This window comes from Oreochromis niloticus, linkage group LG2, assembly GCF_001858045.2.
Source record: "Oreochromis niloticus isolate F11D_XX linkage group LG2, O_niloticus_UMD_NMBU, whole genome shotgun sequence".
Taxonomy (NCBI): domain Eukaryota; kingdom Metazoa; phylum Chordata; class Actinopteri; order Cichliformes; family Cichlidae; genus Oreochromis; species Oreochromis niloticus.
In genome coordinates this window covers 2,430,514-2,451,463 of record NC_031966.2, presented here as the reverse complement: position 1 = coordinate 2,451,463, position 20,950 = coordinate 2,430,514, and the positions used below count along the sequence as shown (strand labels likewise).

At 41.0% G+C, this 20,950-nt stretch overlaps 2 protein-coding genes across 6 annotated transcripts in view; both read right to left on the bottom strand.

Moving 5' to 3' along the window:
- Nucleotides 1-10,091, bottom strand: part of enpp6 (ectonucleotide pyrophosphatase/phosphodiesterase 6) — a 28,904-nt gene extending 18,813 nt beyond the window's left edge. Inside the window, exons 1-2 of the mRNA XM_003454285.5 lie at nt 9,611-10,091; nt 3,303-3,482 (exon numbers count right to left, since the gene is read on the bottom strand). Of these exons, the coding sequence (XP_003454333.1) occupies nt 3,303-3,482; nt 9,611-9,866 (436 nt within the window). The 5' untranslated portion in view covers nt 9,867-10,091. The remainder of the gene's footprint in view (nt 1-3,302; nt 3,483-9,610) is intronic.
- Nucleotides 10,092-13,968: 3,877 nt separating this feature from the next.
- The window catches only part of LOC100710800 (storkhead-box protein 2), a 49,137-nt gene continuing 42,155 nt past the window's right edge, over nt 13,969-20,950 (bottom strand). For all 5 annotated transcript variants that reach the window (XM_005458839.3, XM_025909377.1, XM_025909374.1 and 2 more), the window contains one exon: nt 13,969-17,710. In XM_005458839.3, the coding sequence (XP_005458896.1) occupies nt 17,506-17,710 (205 nt within the window). In that variant the 3' untranslated portion in view covers nt 13,969-17,505. The remainder of the gene's footprint in view (nt 17,711-20,950) is intronic.

Below are 20,950 nucleotides of genomic sequence, written 5' to 3'. Positions count from 1 at the left end.
ATCTGCCCAGGGGAGGGAGAGGTGATGAACTGTATGCCTCTTCAGCATTGGCATACAGTAAGTCCAGTGTTTTATTGTCTCTGGTTGGGCAGGTCACATACTGGGTGAAGGTGGGCAGTGTGGAGTCCAGTGAGGCATGATTGAAGTCCCCTGATATTATGAAGAGGGCTCTCGGAGATTGTGTTTGCAGTCTGCTGACCACAGAGTGGAGAGAGTCACAGGCTGCATCCGCGTTGGCCGAGGGGGGGACATACGCTGTTATCGCGATAACATGCGAGAATTACCGGGGCAGGTAGTACGGACGCATGCTAACGGCTAACAGCTCAATGTCTCTGCTGCAGAGTTGTTCTTTCACAGTGATGTGCCCGGGGTTACACCATCTGTCATTCACAAACACTGCCAGTCCCCCTCCTTTCCTCTTACCGCTGTCTCTCGTCCTGTCCGCTCGCAGCAGCTGGAATCCCGGTAGTGTCACACTCGTGTCCGGAGTTAGCGGTGTTAGCCACGACTCCGTTAGCATCATGATGCTACATTGCCGGTACTCCCTCTGTGACCAGGTTAGCGACGTGAGCTCATCCATCTTATTGGGCAAAGATTGTACATTTCCAATAATTACAGAAGGAAGAGATGGTCGATAACGTCTCCTTCTCGGGCGACGGCGCTCCTTCCCAGCACGACACCCCCGTCTTTTCCTCCTCAGCTTGCTGGGAATGTCGGGTCTGTCCGCCGGCAGTACAGCTGCAGGACGTAGCGCTAACAGCTGATCCTTACCGTAAACAAAGGATCCCTGCTCTGGGTCCCCAGACACAGGTGAAAAAAGTAGAAAAAAAACTAAGAAAAACGACCAGAACTAGCACAAAACGGTAGAACATGGTTGCAGAGACTAATTACTAATACGTTAGTTATAAAAAATTACGAGAAGAAAAAGATAAGAAAGAAAGAAACTCAGAATGAGCAGAGCTGCTGTAACAGGCTGCCGCACACGGGGGGCGCCGGAAGTAGGCTCCATTTGAGCCTAGTAGCTACTTGTGGAAAAGAGACAGTCAACCATTCATGCTTACATTAATACCTACAACCAGTTTAGAATCACAAATTAAACTAATCCTGTACATGACTTTGGACTGTGGGAGAAAGCCACAGTGCCCAGAGAGAATCCACACAGAGCACCAATCACACCACTGTGCCCCCCCACAGGAGTCAACCTTTCTAAAGCAAACTGAAGGTTGTAACAATTCCATAAAGATCCAGAAAATCCAGAGAAAAGATAGCATGCATTTATTACTTATTATTTTTAATTTCTTGTCATCAGGCTTGAAAAGCCTCCAATTGATCCAGAAGACTGCAGCACAGTCACAGCCACCCCGAGGCGACACAAGGTGAGTTATCACAGGCTTTTAAGAAATCACTGAGGTTTGGAGGAGGTGATAACAAATAGCTAATAGTGGCTACGGCTGCAGCGATTTACTGAGCAGACGAACTGGACCTGAGCTGTTAACTTACTCTGATACCAGACTGGTTGAATTACTCAGATTCCTGAAGGCTGACGACAGCCGTCCTTTCTTTACATGGACACAGGGTTTAAGTCTACGGGGGGCATGCGGTGTACTAGACCACAGTGTTGGTCAAGTTACTTGAAAAAAGTAATCAGTTACTAATTACTGATTACTTCCCCCCAAAAGTAATCCCATTACTTTACTGATTACTTATTTTCAAAAGTAATTAATTACTTAGTTACTTAGTTACTTTTTAAAAACACAATTTACAACCTGAATAGGTGATAAAGCGATAGATCTTTCAGCCCAATTCTACTTTTTCTGCATAATCCATCATACAAAATGTAATCAAATGGAAACGTCTCTTTTTAAAACTTTAAACTTTTAACTTTATGCATCAAGCAAAAACTTAATTATATGCAACATTCTCTGACTGGAAGAAATTTGTTTAACATTTAAACCTATTTTCTGCACATTCCAGCACATAAAATAAAATATGTTTTTGTGTTTACACTCACTCTTTCAAATAGATGCAAGTAAAACACAGCAGAAAATAAATAAAATCAAAGACTCAGCGGTCCTGTTGCTCTATTTTCACCTGTAAAGCAGGAGTGGGTTAGGCGGAGGTTTAGCCTGGTGCAGGTGTGCCGCGGCGGTCAGTGGAAGAATCCGCGAGTTTCTCTGTGAGTTTCACATTACGTTGTAGCGCACTCGCTGCTTGTTTGGAAGTTTAGGGTTTTTTTCGCTGTAAAAAGAAGTTTTCTTCCCACGCACAACGGACACTAATGTTTTTGTCACTTTTTATGGAATCAAACTCAAAGTAAGGTCAGTACTTCCACGCTTTAAACGCTGCACGCTCAAACTCTCTCCCGCACTCGATATATTATCCATTGTTGATCTGCACACAGCTGTTGTCACGAACGTCGCACTCGCTTACCTCACTGTCATGAGACATTCTCGCAAAAAAATCAGGGTTTTAGTAACGCAGTAACGCAGCGTTCCTACGGGAAAGTAACGGTAATCTAATTACCGTTTTTGCAATAGTAATCCCTTACATTACTCGTTACTTGAAAAAAGTAATCAGATTACAGTAACGCGTTACAAGTAACGCGTTACTGCCCATCTCTGCTAGACCATATTAATTTCAAGGCTTTCGTAACATTTTTTCAGATTAAAAGTGAAATAATATAAAATTTTGTGTTAATTAAAGTGTATTAATATTTATAAATATAAAAATAAAGCTTTGAAAGCTCTGAGCCACTGATCTGAGCATTGTTAGGTTATTATTAATTAAAGTCTACACAATCATAACAGCTGTTTTCAGCAGCATAAACAATAGATTGTGTACATATCTTATTTTATTTGACTTTGACTGTACTTATGTGCATATATTTTTGCATTTATGAAAATCTTTTCTTAAAAAAATCTGGTTTCAATGACGGCACGTCAGCACGATCAAAGGGTTTGTTTGTTTTCTTTTACACATGTACGCAGTTAAACCTTAAAACATTGCAAGTCTAAAGTGGAAACCAATGAAAGATGTTTTTTTCTCATTTGAATATTTATTATCACTCAATAATCAGACGAAAGCATTTCTTATCCGATTACTCGATTAACTGACAGAATGATTGATACTTAATCGATCGTTGCAGCCCTATGTTGGTCACCAAAACTGTAAGCACTGATAAATGCTACTTTTAGCTAATGTGACATTTGCAAAAAACAGCTTGCCATGCATTTCCACTTACCACCTTAATACACAGACAACTTCAGATAGAATGAGTTTTCACATTGATCGTGTGCACGTACCCGGCCAGTAGTACATGAAAACCTTCCTTCCCAGCTTCTGCAAGGTGACCCACAGTGGTTCTGACCCATCCCACCAAATTGGCAATCGGCTGTCAGGATTGGTCCCAATTAGGAATTCTTTCTTGGAGACTTCATCCCACATGTAGTTTCCAGTCATCTGATGAATATCACAATGACGGCCTAATAATAAGAACAATAATGATAATAAGTAACATTACTGAAAAAAGGACTGTTGCTGAAGTGCAACAAGGCTTTTGCAGTTTAGAAAGCATTACACTGTATGCAAGACAAAAGTTGCCCCACAGCTCAGAGCCAATCACTTTGTAAATCATTATTAAACCCATAAAAAGTTCTACTGCCTGGAGCAAGGCCTGTAATCCTAGAGAACCCCACAGAGGAACCTACGGGGTTCTCCTGTGTTACAGTGATCATCATGTGCTCAGGCAATAATATGGATTAGCTCACAGAGCCACAGGAAACATTTAGTGTACACATTACCGGCTGCAATACTGAAATATTTTCTCCTAAAAAAAATCCTAAAATATCAGGTAAAGAATTATCTAATGAAATAAAACATTTTCAGAATAGTTTCAACTCAATGTCCCAGTACCTCAAATTACAAAGAAAACATGTGGGGCATTTTCCTGGTGGGCTGATGGGTTGGCCTGAAGGGGCGCCGTGCATCAGCCCTACAAACACTGACAGCAGCTCATTGGTTCATTTTCATTACTTACACTGGATTGTCCAGTCAAATCTCGTAATGGCACTAGGCACTCCTCCACCTTTACTGTGCCTCCCTCGGACTACCTGCTACTCCAGATCAAAAGTAACTGCATATCCAGCCGTACCCTGAACACACTGACAACCTTTTTTCTCTCTTACAGACTCTCCTTGATAGCCAGTCATGTTTACCCCGCTCAGATTCTTTTATCACCACACAAACGTCCCCTTTTTAAATAAACAGCTTAACCTGTAATCATGACAGAACAATCTGGCCACCCTCTGGACCCAGACTTGACATACTACTATAACCTGTTAAGAGGCCGTGTTAGGTGAACACATGTCTTCAGGCCCCTGGTTCAGCAAATAATAATAATAACATTAATGACTTAGATTTGTATCGTTAAGACCAGAAATGGCCACACCAACTTCTTCGAAATTACCACCGGCGTCAGGCAGGGCTGCATTCTGTCACCTCTACTTTTTCTCCTTGCCCTCGACTGCGTCACGCGGCGAGCCGGTGCCCGTATAGGAGCTGGCATCCATTGGTCTGATCAAGACCGTCTTGGTGACCTTGATTTCGCTGACGATATCGCCTTACTTGAGGAAGACGAGCTGAAGCTACAGCAAAGAACGACCGATCTAAGAAGAGAAGCTGGCAAGATTGGCCTGAGGATCAGTTCTGAAAAGTCAAAGATCATGCATGTCAGCTCCAAGGACCCACGACGAGGGATCTACATCGGGACACAGCAGCTAGAAGAAGTGAAGAAATTCACCTACCTCGGTAGCGTGATTTCCCACGACGGCGATGCGGAGGTGGATGTCAAATGCCGCATTGGAAAGGCAGCTGCAGTATTTCGGAGGATGAACAAGATCTGGTCCTCCCCGACCATCTCCCTCAAGATCAAACTCCGCTTGTTTAATTCAATTGTGATCCCAACCGCCATTTATGCCAGCGAAACTTGGAAGGTGTCGGCCTGCATCAACAGCAAGCTCGATGTCTTTCAGCAGCGATGTCTTTGCCGGATTCTGAGGATCCGCTACACCGACCACATTACCGACGAGGAGATCCTGCGAAGGAGCGGCACAGTCAAACTTCACAACATCGTTGCACACAAAAGGCTCCAACTGGCCGGCCATATCCTCCGCATGGATGACGCACAGATTCCAAAAACAGCGATGCGCTGGCAACCCCTGGGCGTTAAAAGACCACGAGGACGTCCCTGCAACACCTGGCGAAGGTCATTCCATCAAGACCTAAAGACATCGAATATATCGTTGGAAGAAGCTGAAGCCCGGGCACAAGATCGAGCTTGGTGGCGTTCGTTTGCCGCCCGATATGCCACATAAAGCATGGGAGGATCTAAGTCTAAGTAAGATTTGTATAGTATAATGTATTTATCTTTCAAGAAACCCAAAGATGCTTTGCAACAGTATAAATGAACAAAAACAAGGCTAAAGGTTCAAGGTTTCATTGAAGATTTGAGTTTTGAGAAGTTTCTTCTCCAGTGACGGGGCTCATATGAGGGTGAGGGGCCACCACACTGAAGGCTCTGTCCCCAAAGGGATGGAGGTGGGTGTGGGGGACAGATAGCAGACCCATAGCCGAGGATGCAGCAACCGAGACTGTGTGTATGAGTGCAGCAGAGGTCCTGAGGGGCCAGGGCATTGAGGGATTTATAAGTGAGAAGAAGGATTTTGTAAGTAATGCGGGACTTGAGCAGGAGGTAGTGGAGATTTCTGAGGGTGGTGATGATATGTTTCCAGAGCTTAGTGCCTTATAGAAGCCTGGAGGAGCTCTGGACATACTGGAGCTGCTCCATTATAGTTATCAAGCCAGGTGGTGACAACGGCATGGATGAAGGTTTCTGCTACAGTTAGTGAGTGATGGCTGAAGTCAAGAGATGTTTCTTCTTCATCATCATCATCAACATCAGCCTCATCATCTGGAGTAGGGCTTTGGGGGCGACAACGAGATCTCTGTTAGTCGACATCCATATTTTGATTTCATGCAGACAGTTGGCAAGTCGTTGGTTGGTGATTGATGGTTAACACACTACAGGCCATTCACACTAGATTTGCTTCCAACTCCCAAAGCTCCAGTTGCTGTTAGCTGGTACACTTTCCTGTGACAGAGTTGGATACAACTCTTAGCAACCAAGTTGTTCTCGCTTTCTCAGCTTACTTGACTCAGGGCAGTGCTTCTCAACTATTTTCTGTTACGCCCCCCCTCAGGAAGAAGAAAACATTTCATGACCCCCATTCTCCCCCGCGACTATAAATAGTATCATTGTCTATAAAATTGTTATTATAAGTACATGTTGAGGGTTTGTTTGCTGCACTTCATACCTCCTGCTCTGTGCTGTGTGGGACTAGAAAGGGACGGCATATTTCTATTATTGGCTTCCCTTCATTGGCTTCCTGTTAAATCCAGAATTCAAAATCCTGCTCCTCACATACAAGGTCTTAAATAATCAGGCCCCATCTTATCTTAATGACCTTGTAGTACCATATCACCCTATTAGAGCACTTCGCTCTCACACTGCAGGCCTACTTGTTGTTCCTAGAGTATTTAAAAGTAGAATGGGAGGCAGAGCCTTCAGTTTTCAGGCCCCTCTTCTGTGGAACCAGCTTCCAGTTTGGATTCAGGAGACAGACACTATCTCTACTTTCAAGATTAGGCTTAAAACTTTCCTTTTTGCTAAACCATATAGTTATGGCTGCAACAGATGACTCCGACTCCAGCCTTACTGATGCTGCAATAGACTAAAGACCCTTTCACATCAGATGCAGCATGCGCTGCACTCACCTCTAGCTGGAGCGCAGGACTCAAAATTTGTGTTGTGCTGGCAGCTGTGCTCCGCTTGTACGTCATTTTTTGTGGTCGCTCTAAGTGAACTGGATATGACTTTATATCGTCTATGAGAGTTTGTGTTTTATTGTGTCCAGATGTTTAATTAAAAAAAACATGTACAGCTCATTCATAAAGAAGAAAGCTTTGTAACTATCCCCACTAGTGAAGAGTGTGATATTTCCACACTTCTGAGGTCTGCAGAGATGTTGTAAAGGCTCTGGAGGTCCCTTTATGTGCACTTAAACTTCTGTCAGAAAGTTCACCGAACTCGGACATGCACAGAGTGGTTTCCTTTGTCATGAGGTTGAACTTCGCACAGCTGTAGGCTTTGTTTCTGTTGGTCGTGTGATGGTACGTTGCAGTGCACAGCGGTCAAAGGTCAACCGGTTTGAACTCGGCATGTGCAAGTACTCCTCATTACGCTGTGCTTTGCTCAGCACAACGGGAAACCTTTATTGCGTGGCACGAGCAATAGAAATGAATGGGTTTCAGAGCGCAGCTCTGCGCATGCCGCGTCCTTTTATTACAGGCCCTTTCACATAGGGCGCAGCTGGGTTTCCCATCATGCACTGAGCGTTTCTCCTTCTCTCACACCTTTAGCACTGTCGCTAAAGTGCTTGCTCAGTTGTCTGATTGTTGGGGTTTCTTTGTATCGGGTTATTATAGCGTTTTAATCTTTGAGGCCTTGAGGTGACTGTTGTTGCGATTTGGTGCTACATAAATTGAATTGAACTGTTTAATTGACTGTAACATGTAATATGAAATATGTATCGTAGACTTAAAAGGTGGCCATTCGCTGGTGTGTGCCATAAGAGAGTGTGTGAGCTGTGTGTGAGGTTGGCCCATTAAAACCAGTGTTGGCCTCAGTTTCGCTATATGCTTCTAATTTTATCGTATGTTTGTGCTGACAATGACAATGACTCTCTTTAAAACTCTTATAAAAGTAATGTATTACTTATTACTTTTATTGATAGTAATGCAGTATGTTACTCAATTATTTGCAGAGAAAGTTACTTCTTTCACCCCTCGTTACATTACTTTCTCACTACTCTGTAAAATTACCTGAAATGCACAAGTTAACAATATATACCTTATAGTCCCACACACCAACACAACTCCCTACCCTAATGAAGTATTTACATATGCACAAAATCAACAAAACACAAAGCAAACATCAAGCGTAAAGAAACTTCAGAACAGTTACTGATCACTGTGCTGTAGGAACACCAAGAAACAGAGGCTACAGCGCTACAAGCCTTTTGTTAGGCTGAGGTCTGGCTGCTGGTCTGGGGTTCACATACACCAGACTTTCATATCACTCCAAGTTCTTATTTTCTGTTAGTGTGTTTATGTGGATGCTTTCTGAAGTTCTGTTATCCATATGAAATGAGGCCGTTTCAGTCCTGGACACAGTTTTTGCATTTTATTGTCGCACTCTTGTCCTTTTGTGCAATAAAAATAACCTCCATATCCCCGCTCCGCAAAAGCTGTAGCTCACTCCACCCTGACAAGAGTTCTGGCAAACAAAAAATGTAACTGCTCTGGATTTGAGCATATTACAGTTTCTTCTGACTTTTATGTTGTATAAATGACTGAAAATTACAATAACATTGCACACAGTCTCCAAGATTGTCTTGTAATTTTGTATTACATTTTTCTTCTGTGATACTCTCTTAATTATTGCAACAAAAGTTGATTTTTTGAGTTAAAATTATTTATGGGCAAACAAATATTTATGTTTTAATATTTGCGGGTTACTTTAAGGTACACAAAACGCATCCGGACATATTTCCAAAGTATTTTTTTCTATTTTGTTTAAAAAAAATCAAAAGATGCAGAGACTGTATCAGATATTTAATGGCAGATTTACACAATTACAATATCAGTATTGGTCATAAATTTTGTACTGTGTGTATCCCTGAATATTTCCTCTTATACAGCACATCCCAACACTCATCAGTATTGTGATTTTTTAAATCTCCTCCGTGTGGATATGAGCCTTGTGATGCGCCATGTTTAGATAATTAACTTCAATAATTAAATATTATACAATTAAACTAAGTGCAGACAGACTTTATTTTTACAGTATAAAGCTGTGAATTGGTGTTACTGATGTTTAACTAGGCAATCAGAGATTGCAGAGAAGTCACTTATTATCAGTTAAGCATTACCAGCAGACCAACTTAAAAGCATCGCACAAAACAGCTTTGAAGAAAAAACAAGATGATGAGCTTCCACGGTCTGTGAGGAGGCAGTCCCAGAAACCGTGGGGAATTTCATCTTTCCTCTCTGTCCTGAACACAAACTGTAGGAAGATGACTTAGGATGCAAAGCTTGAAACTATCCCAGCCGCCATTACACTGTTGGACCAAGACAGGAATGTGCAAATCACGACTCTAATGACTAATGTGTAGTGCAGACGCCTGGATTTTAATCACCTACTTTTCCTATTTATGTATTTTTTGTTGTCCTCTCACGTCCTCAAAGTTTATGCGCTTTTATGTAAAATTAAAAGGCCTCTTAACGATTTAGTGTAACTTTTGTGTTCTTGGGTTTTATGTTTTACATGTTTTACATGTAATATTAGATCTGGTTGTTTAGGACCTAAAACATTTTTCCCAGCTCATTAAATCAAACGTATTTGATTTGATCAGCTGGGAGTTACACTTAATGTCTTCTTAAAATATCAGTTATTGTGTTAGAAGCTACAGAGACACATAAAGAGACGGATTACCTGTCATCAAGGAATAATAATTTGGGTATGACAAGCTTGGGAAGTCCGGCGTTAAGTGGTCAACCTTCACACCATTTTCCACAAGCTCACGAAATCCGGGTAAATCGTGCAGGTCATCCATGTAGTCGTAGCGGAATCCATCGATCAGGAACACGAGTAACGGGTGAGCCTCGACACCCAGCTGTCCTGCGTCAAACAGCAGCAGCAGCAGCAGAAAGGTACGAGGGGAGTACGCAGTAGTCTTTCTGCTGGACATGATCTGCTTCTCTGTCTGAAACTTTATGGTAGAGGGAGTTTACTCCTGTGACACAGCAGGCAGCAGCTACGAAAGGTTTCTCAGTGCGCACTCGATGAGAACCTGTTGGCTGTGCCGATCACTGATCATCGACTTCCGATAACCGCATTTGTGCACGAGAACGATTCATAGACAGGGTAAATGTGTATTTTATATTAACATGAAAATAAATACTCCACCATCATGATTTCACTAACATAGCACCTAGCTGATAGGAACTACTTCTCCTTCCGCCTGTCACTATCCAGAGGTAACTATGTCTCTATGAGCCTCTACAGCCAGCCTATGAGGGGCTGCACGAGTCAATATTAAACATGCGTGGTTCTTTCATAATTCTGAAACTCTCATTCATGCCCATCAGTATCCATCTAATGATCATCCATCCATCCAGAGTAAACAGAATCGCCGTTCTGTAGCCATACATTTTGTTCTCAAGCACATGCATTCAATAAGCATTTAATCTATGGAATGTAATTAGGCTCAAAATCATATCACACACATTTGAAACCCTTAACTTTACTCCATGGCTCGTAGGACTTTATAGGACTTATTGTTGAATTTAACTTTATTGTCTTTTTTGTTTTTGATGAAAAGATGTTGTGCTTCTGCTTCTCCCAGAGTAGTCACTTTATTCAGTACTTCCCTCTAGGCCTCTCATTCACTTCAGTGGAGAGCGATTTGTTTTTTATGTCTAAAAAAGTCAGTCACTGCCGAGCCACCTGATTTGGTGTGAGAACAATGTGGGAAGAAAACTGCAACACAGAGGAATGTGTTTAAAGAAATACAGCTAAAGTATTCACTATCTCTCCATCTAGTGATTGAATCGTTTACTATATTTAACTGAATTTTTTCCGATACATTTTACAGAATTCTCCTCTTATATAAACTTGCATAGATTTGATTGTTATGGACGTTTTCCCTACAAAAATTTCTGAAAAATGTTAAACATAATTTTTCATTAATATATAACATCTGCAAGTATCACTAAACGGTCAAAAGGTACATATGTATATGATAATTTCACAGATAGCGTATTTTATATTAACCAGACGGTACAGGCTTTGCCAACATACATGTGCTGCGTGAGGAGTGGGAGCCACTGTGCAGCAGAGATGTGTGTTTGGTGCTGTTTCACCTCGTTATACCTCTGCACGGGCCACACAGAGAGCGATTAGGTAGCACTGATGTAGCTTGTTCATCAGTAAGACATCAAGGTTGCTTACCTCTGTCTCTCCAATGCTTTTAATGTCTGCTCAAGCTCACTGGGGAGGCTTTAGGTAGCAGAGACTTTGTTTCCCACTGAAAAGATGTAGCATTGAAGCTGCTTACCACTGCCCTGATTTCAATGTTAATAAGTGTTGGATCTGGATACCTTTCTGTGTAAGCAGTGCATCCCTGCACTCTCTCTTTTACACATACAATACAATACAATTTTTTGTGGTTGTTTTTCCTGTGTGTGTGTGTGTGTGTGTGTGTGTGTGTGTACGTACACACCCCTAAAAGTGCACCCTGATAAGGAAACCAAAAATACACAACAGTGAGGACACTTGTCTAGATAACACCAGGTAGTATGGTAACTTGTGCTGTAAGAACACGTCCACCCCCACAACGCTTACCAAAATCAGAGCAAAAACATAGTACAACCAAGAAGCCCCAGACTGGTTGCAACTGATAGCAAAGACTAAGAAGCAGAGAACACCAGCGTGCTATGTGAGGAACCTGTATGAAGCACTGCACCGATGTTTAAAGCCCCCACAGAGATCTAGTATAAGTCAACCACATCCACAGATGTAGTAAGGGCACTCAGAATCAAAAGAACTCGGTGAAGTGTTGCAGAGGGAATGTTTTCCATGAATCCTTCTTCCTGTGGCAGGGAGGCAGGCAGGTAAAATAGATAATGAACAGAGCTGTGACTGTGCAAACTGAGAAGACCAACATCCAGAAGTGGGTGAGTGTTACCAAGTGTAAAATGATAAGCTGGAGGATCCCTGGAAAACCACAGGCAGAAAACTATGACACATGTTGGTGGCCTCACACTAACGCAGGTTAGCAGAAGATCTGGCGAAGACTCTCTGAGAGCGCTGGTCTCGTATACAGGCAGCCCAAATTAGCTGCAGCTGCAGATCGTGGTAGGAATGAGGTAGCTCCACCCAGAGGTGGAAGCTCCAGCTCTATGGAAAAACAGCCACTCAGCCGGACCATGACACAGAGGCCATAAGAAGATCATTTGTAACCTTCACCAAATCTCTCTTTACTGTGATGGGCTCTGAAACCTGATGGAAACTCTTCAAATAAACCTGCAGATCATCAGTTAGCAGTTTTATAACTACTCTGTGAAGATCTGGAGACATTTTTGAGATAAAAGGAACGTTGAGTGATGGCTTTTTAGGTACTGCCAGCTTAAAGGCCTGTGATACACAGCTGATTAACAGAGATAGGTTGATCATATTTAAGTTTGATATATTAATTAATGGTAGGACATCTTTCAGCAGTAGTTAAGTTTAAAAGAATGTTTTGCTCAACAGAGCTCTGACTTTCTGTCAGCCTGGCTACAGTGCTGAAGAGAAGAACAGGGTTGTTCTTAAGTTCTTCAATCAGTGAGTAGTAAGATTTTCTAGCTGTAGTAAGGACGGGTAGCTCAAAATAATGTTTCAATGGGATCCAATGTGTGTGTGATGTTGTTGATGATGTTTTTGTGTGTGCATCGTGGTGGTGGAAGTGTGTTTTTGGAGGGTGGGTAGGGGGCACATAGAGAGGTACCATCTCTGTCTGCTTTTCTGTAAAAGTCTCAGCACTGCTTTGGCTGCAACAATTACAACGTTATCAATATACATTTAGCTTTCTTTGTATTTTATACAGTTTTTAAAACTGTACATCTTGCTATTAGAGTAGTGCATACTTGTGTGTATATTTGAAGAGATATAGTAATAAAGTTTTTGTAAAGTACTTATTGAATCCAGCATTACAAGTGATTCTCAAAAACACACAATAAACTAAAAAATAAAATAAAATGTAAAAATGGACTCTCGGGACATATAAATAATTTGCAAATAAATTAAAATAAGCCAAGACTAAAGTGCAAAGTCAACTGATATAAAAATATTGTGACTCCACTTAATTATGAATAAATGAAAATGAACTGAAAATCTAAAAGGCTATAAGAATTGTAGCCCTACAGTATAAACAAGGCATTTAAAGTAATTTAAAGTAATAACCACCACCTCTTCAACCTCCTGCCCTCTGGAAAAAGGTTCACATCCATCAGGTGCAAAACCAGTAGACTGAAAAACAGCTTCTTCCCGTGGGCTGTGAGAACAACCACTCTGACGCTGCTATTGAGCAACTATGTTGCTGCCATCCCATGTGCAATGTCTCAGTCTTAACTTGTTCCGTGCAATATTTTGTTCTTAGTGGAATTACCATCCCCACCCTAAATGACCATAGCCCCTCCACCCTTATTTATTTATTATATTATACAAGTGCCCTTGTATACAGCCCCACAATGTTTCTATTTCAATGTTTCTACACATACACCATGTATATAATTTATTCACATATATGTATACATATATATTGCTTTTTTCCTCATTGTATATTGTTTTCCTTAATTTTTCACCTTTGTGGTCCTGCTACCCAATTTTGCTGTGCAAGAAACCGCACAATGACAGTAAAAGCTCTAAAGTCTAATTTACCATGAAAACAATGATGCTATAATAATGGCTATAATCACTGAATATGCAATACTGCAATTCTTTTGTTGAACCCTTTGAATTAAAGCTTCAGTTACATGTTGGTGTTTGGTGGTGTACTGAGGCAAAACGACAACATATTCATGGGACTATGCTGAACTCAAAGATATGATGCAGACTAATGACACGTATTTGTTTTATCCACATTGAATATCAAAAGAAATGGTGTTTTAAAATCAAATAAAATCATTCAAGTGGCAGATTACACACATACATGGATCCGTTTCCATTTCATCTGCATGACCCCTTCTTATCTGCAGGTCTGGCAGTATCGCTTTAAGCAAGGCTGCAATAATGGAATGAAAAGACAGCGATGTAACCAAACATTGTTATTTTATTATCATAAAAAGTAACACAATCCCCATTAGGCATTACATACACTACAACAACAGTAACACCAGTACAACACATCAAAGGGACTTTTGGATATTATAGACATTTTTAAAAAATCCCTCCTTTTTATTATTTAAATCGTTTTGACTAGTTATAACAGATGAACATAATTTACAGGTATGACATATTGTCACCATTAGAAACATTGTTATTGTTGAGAATCTCCAGTCTTAAAAACAACCGCTAATGTTAAGGGAAGACATTTCATGGACTGTCACTGTAGAAAAGGATATACTGTTATGGGATTGTGCTGGAGAAGACAAAGGGTTGATGTAAGGCCACTGGGCCAGGCGACAATGTGGAGGCTCGGGGTAGGGACCAGTGCAAACATTAGAGATGAGAGACGTAACACATGTTCCAGCAGGCAGACACAAAGCCCTGTTTCACTGGTGGAACAAAGAAGAACCCCGCTGCTGTGGAACAAGAGCTAAAAACCTTCAAACATGGTAAAAGAGATGCAGAGATTAATTTCTACTATTGAGGCTTCAACCTAGCTGTAATAGTAAGCCTAAGATTTGTTTGAAAATACAGACTAAAAATCCTGTATCTGCAGGGACATGACTCACTCCCAGCGGTGTAGGTGGAGCAGTGATATCAGGACTTATTCTCGTCTTTCTATAGTCAGGATAGAGGAGAAGGTTTACAACGTGGGTACAAATGGCACAAACAACCTATGTGTAAAAGTATAATTGGGACTAAAATCCTAGTGTAAAGGTAGTAAGAAAAACTACCTACTCTAGGGAAAGAGCAGAGACAAGAACCTTATTACAGATAGATAAAGGATGTTCGCAGATTTGTTGAATTCTGATAAAAGGTGACTAAAACTGGTAAAAGTGGTAGAAACCTTGATTGACTAAGGGCTACGACTCTAGAATACTTAACATTGAACACTCTGTTCCAGAGAACAGAACATCCCTGAGGGATACAACCCAAGAACTGCAGGGGGACCCAATGTAGAACATTACAGGGAAAAAATGCAAAGACCAACAATTATGTCAGTTAGACAACAAGTGAAATGTAGATGTGAAATTGTCTTTTAATGAGAACTTCTCTGAAAGTCAGAACTGGATGGAGTCTGTTACTGTTGTAACATGTAAAGGAAAAAAACAGTGACTTCAACACTTTGATATGTAGTGTGATAGTATATTTATGGTGCCCTCTAAAAGTCAACTGGAATCCAACACAAGCAGCGCCCGGCTTCAGCTTTTACTCCACACGATTTATGTGTAAGTTGAATATGGCGTATATACACAGACGGTAGGTTGAAATATCACTGTACCGTTAACCTGCTCTTGGAGAGCACTGAATACATGTGTTTGTAAGACATTCACAGGCTAGAGGCTAATGACAGTGATAGTTTAGACTGTCTTTTCGCTTCTATGGAGGTAGTTGGTATAAGTAGAGAGAAACTTACCGGATGGCAACAACGGAAACAGTCAAACGGATAAGAGAAAATCACTGCTCTAAAACACTAGCGAGGTTTTTTCAACCCAATTTCAAGCATGATTCATAACAATTTTCAAATGTAGCTTTTAGTTCACATATCACTGTGACATAGTCAGGTGCTCCATCTGTTCAGTGTGGAGTCTCTGTGCTGCTGGCCAGTAAAAGGGAGAATGGTCAGTGCCAGAGATATGCAAGTACAGCAGCCGTATGATACTATATTCTTACCATATTGTCTTTATTTTTAATTATAGTCTTTATCATGGCCTTCACTGACCACAATACATCTTAGCACCAGGAGTGAATAGCTCAAGGTTTTGATTCAAGACGTTTGAAGACAAACTGAAGTATTTATAAACTTGATAAAAATATAAATTGGCGAAAAAGCTGTGCAAAAATACTAAAAATGTCAAATCCCTGTCTTTTTCTCTGTGTGTGTATATAAGACTGGACGTTTTGTTTCTTAGATCTTGCATTCTGTGTTGGACTCTAAGTCACTACAAGTGCAACTGCAATGTTTTACATGGCACATTAACATGTAGCACAGACTTTGCTGTTCTCATACAAGGATTTATAGCGTGAATTCTCATGCACTTCCTGTCTCTGGAACATGGGCAGTTATTTTAGATGGTTAAAACGTCGAAAACATTGAAACAAGTAAACGTTGACCCCTCATGTCCACTGAATAAAGCTGTTTCACATCAAGGAGTCTAAATTTTGTTGTTTGGTTCGCTTGTTCAGAGTTTTTCTCCTTTATTGTGTTGTCTTGTCGAGGTAGTATTTCCAACATAGCATTGCTTTTAGTCTCCAGATTGTTGGTGGTGGTTACTGTGACTAGAATGACGATATCTGTATTATAGGAGGAGAGATGTAATGGACAAGCAGTTAAATAGGCTGTAATAACACCTTCTGAGCCTCAACAGCTTGCATCTAAAAATCATCTAATAAATACGTCCAGAAACTGAATGAAATGAATCTCAACGAGAAAAGCGACTCAGGATACCAAGAAATATTTCATGTTACCTACACACATATTATACTACACAAATGTAGTTGTCAGTGTAGAGTATTTAATATATAATGCATAGATTTATAATGTAAATCTGATCACTGATATTGGGGGTTTTTGCCTCTATGAGACTGGACGAGGGACTTTATATCCACTGGACTAATAACACAGTTTTTGGATGGATTGTACCCAATGGACATGAAGGGTAACAAAAAGAGAGAGAAAAAGGTAAAAGTCTAAACAGTCTGTAATCATAAATCTCGTCTCTGGACCTACAGCTGTCCATGTTTAACTACTGCCAACAGTGTCAGGGAGTTCAGATGGGCACCATAGACATAAGAAATGCTTACATACATTCTACAGAAATGTTCTCGTATAAAACAAAACAACAGTCCTTTATAACCACTTCACATGTGTTGTTATGTTTTGGAGTGATGGTAAAGGTTTTTATTGCCATTTTCTGTGGCACTGCACCTTAAAGGGTGTTGCCATTGGCAAATGTTATTTGAGGGCGAACAGAGACAAGTAATGAGTAAGAATTGGTTAGTGAAACTCTGGGAACCCCTTTATAAGTCAGGAGAACTGTAGCTTCTCAGTGTGTAATACCAGTTGACACCACAAGAGGGGGTTAAGTAATCTTAAGCAGCTGAATGGGCGTGAAAATAACATAACCTGAGATTACAGATTATCCAAGCATTCCCTATTCAGTCACTCGCTCAGTCACTCACTTACTCACTCACTTGAACCCACACATATGAAAAACACAAAAGCTGTAGTGTGTAAACTAGAGGCTAGAGAATGACAGTGTGCAATATCCTGGTGTGTGTAGTTCTGTGTGAACGAGCTGCTTCCTGGGGATCTAACTTCCTGTCTGTGTCCATCCATATGTGTGTTAGCAGGTATAATCACAAAGGACCTGTCACAGCTCCACTGCCAGTCAGTCTGTCAGTTTTCACTGTAACAGTCCATGTAGATTGGATTTTCTGCCCAGCCCTTAGTTCTGACCCTAGACGCTGGTGATTGACGCAAGGCAGGCACTGGGCTTCTGGAGTTTTTCTGGTTGGGTGCCAGCAGGTTCCGGAATGGCACGGAAGGAGAACGGAGGACCATTTCCAGTAGTGATGTTGAGGTGGCCTGGGCTCAATGCCAGATTCTGCCGTCGGTTGCTCTCCACTATTGAAGAGGTGTTAGATGCTAAGCTCTCTCTTGTTCTGCAGAGTGACAGAGACACCATCAGAAATAACACAAACATAAAAGAAGCTGCTTCAAGCTGACATTGGTGTGTGTGTGTGTGTGTGTGTGTGTACATACACACACACACACACACACACACACACAAACACGTATATGTGTGTGTGTGTATATACATTACTAGTTAAAAGTTTTAGAACAGCCCAGTTTTTCCAGCTATTTATTGCAGTTCAAGTCCAATGAACAGCTTTAAATGGTACAAAGGTAAGTGTTGAGCTACCAGATGTTTAAAACAAAGGTAAGGTTACCAAAACTGAAAAATAATGTACATTTCAGAATTCTACAAAAAGGCCTTTTTCAGGGAGCACAACATGGGTTAACAATTTAAAATCTGTTCTGCAGCAACGGAGGCTGATCAAGCCGTGACAGCAGGTGCTGTTACTTCCTACATGCACCTAGTTGGGCAGGGGTTCATCCTACAGCAGGATAAGGAGCCCAAACAGTCCAAGCTGTGCCAGAACTACCTCAGGAAAAAAGAACAAGATGGTGAGCTTGAAAACATGGAGTGTCCGGCACAGTCTGCAGACTTAAACCCCATCCAGCTGGTTTGGGATGAACTGGACAGAAGAGTGAAAGCAAAGCAGCCTACAAGGTTCACATTTATGGGAACTTCTGCTACAGATATGGGAGAATATTTGATTCCTATTGTAGAAGGAAAGCCTCGGCTGTGTTCAGCTGTTATATCTGCCAAAGGAGGCTACTCTGATCAGTCAGAAGTTTTTGGTCTATAAACTGATTCAGTGATTTCATTTTCAACTCCAGTTGCTTATTTTACCAAATTTTACAAAAGTATTGGCCTCTTTCTTGATTTCCTATTTTTTGTATGTTTTTCACACTTAAATATTTCTTAAATGTTTCTTAAACTGACATTTAAACATTAGACAAAGATAACAAGTTAACACAAAATGCAGTTTCTAAATAAAGGTTTTTATCATTAAAGGGGAAAAATTGAATCCTACATGGCCCCGTGTGAAAAATACAAATAGCTCAAATATAAATATCCCAGTATAAAACACAAAGTATCAAAATGTAAAGCTTTGTTGTGCAATCTGAATGATCTGAAGGATGATGTGGAGAGGCTCCCACAGGGTGGCTGGGATGGGAAAGAGGGCAAAGGAGACCAACTAAACCTTTGTGTTTACAGTGATCCAAAGTAGGATGGCATGGTTGGCTCCTTCAACTTGAATGGGCTCACAAGGCCTTAAAAAAAGTGACCCCCTCCTCAGAGGCTGGAAGCATTTTGTTTTCCTTTTTCTAATGGAGGCTAAATCCTCGTTCAGCTTCCTTCTATAAGATGTTTGCAATTTTACTTAAAAAAGAATAAAATAAGACTTAAAGAAAATATGAATATGTTTACCCAACATGAGGGACCATGCTACGCTCACTAGTGTCCACAGTGATTGATATTCTACCAGGTGCACACGGATGGGCCAAAAGACCATCAACAAGAAGCTCAGTGAGAAGTTGACAATTGTTGTACAGTTATTAAGAAATGAAAGAAATATTAAATTCCTATAAATCACCTTCTGTCTTGAATTCCATCCTATGAGGTCATTATGATCAAAAGAAAGTGAAAACAAACTTCATTTCATAGTAAGAATGTACTGAGCTTGAATCACATATGTAGAACATGAGCATAGAAAAAGAAAGATTTCTTTTCTTTTTAAATCTATTGTCTGTTGCCTACATTGTAGAGGGAGACTTTGCCTCCACACCTAAACAGGAAAATGAGTCATTTCTGTTGTGAGCTCCAGTCAATATTATGAGTGTACAGGCTGTGGTCAGCTGGCCTGTGGTGCTGCTCCCAGGTGCTGTTTCACGGGCTGTCTTGGCGTACTGTCTTAATACTAGATGGTACAAAGTTGGAATGAAATTTTGGAATTCAGTAAATAAAACTAAGCATTATCAGCTAAACTTTGTATTAATCTCTGCTACATTTGTAGGCGATCGTGGTTCAAGAGTTGGGAGTTCGCCTTGTAATCGGAAGGTTGCCGGTTCGATCCCCGGCTTGGACAGTCTCAGTCGTTGTGTCCTTGGGCAAGACACTTCACCCGTTGCCTACTGGTGGTGGTCAGAGGGCCCGGTGGCGCCAGTGTCCGGCAGCCTCGCCTCTGTCAGTGCGCCCCAGGGTGGCTGTGGCTACAACGTAGCTTGCCATCACCAGTGTGTGAATGTGTGTGTGAATGGGTGAATGACTGGATATGTAAAGCGCTTTGGGGTCCTTAGGGACTAGTAAAGCGCTATATAAATACAGGCCATTTACCATACATTTATGTAACTCTGACCGTAGCCATAGCCACTGTGCACCAGTGCAACACAGCAACTTCACATCCAGATCCAGAATCTGATTTAACAAATGAGCCTTGCATGTGACCTTTCAATTTTCAGTTTATTCTTCGTCTCCTGTCCTGTCTTTCTTATCTTTCTCCACCTCTGAGTTGGCTCTCATTCTTTTCTCTCACTGGGAAATCTAGCAGCTGTACTTTTTACTAGCAGACAGTGTGCGACAAGCTGCACACAGTTTGTATGCTTGCTGATATCTGTTGATCTCATAGAAATGTTGCATTTGAAATTACCTGCAACTTAAAAATCATAACTCCATCTTTGAGCGCTCCTCGTCTGTAGGGCTAGCTAGATGCTGAAGTATCGTGACCACAGCTTATGGACATCTGCACTAATTCCAGTGTTGACAAGACAAAATGATGAACCACTGGCCCATTTTTAACTTTTAATTAATTATGCATAAATGACATAGTTTTGTCTCTTTCGTCTCTATGTGTGCAACAGCCCCATGGTGGCAGATACATCACTTGGATCGACTTTCATGTGTCACTGTTTAGACTCTAATGTTTTTAATGTTAGAAGGAGTGCATTGACAGGAAAGTACATCTCCCCTCTTAAATCGAAATGTAAGGAGTTCATGTAAAACGCTGTCAGAAAAATAAATACTCAGCTAAAGTACAAATACCAGAAAATTTTACTTAAGTGCAGTTCAGAAGTAGGTGTACTCAGTACTTCACACCTCTGCAAATGACTTTTTAAGCAGTTCATACAATATCACAGTCAATCGTCTTTGTCTTTGACTAATATGGAGATTTGCCGCTATAAGAGCAGTGATAATGTAACTGTGGGATCAAACCCTCGGTGGATATTAAGGGAAATTCTGTGAAATTTAGTTATCACGTTAACCTTTTTTCACT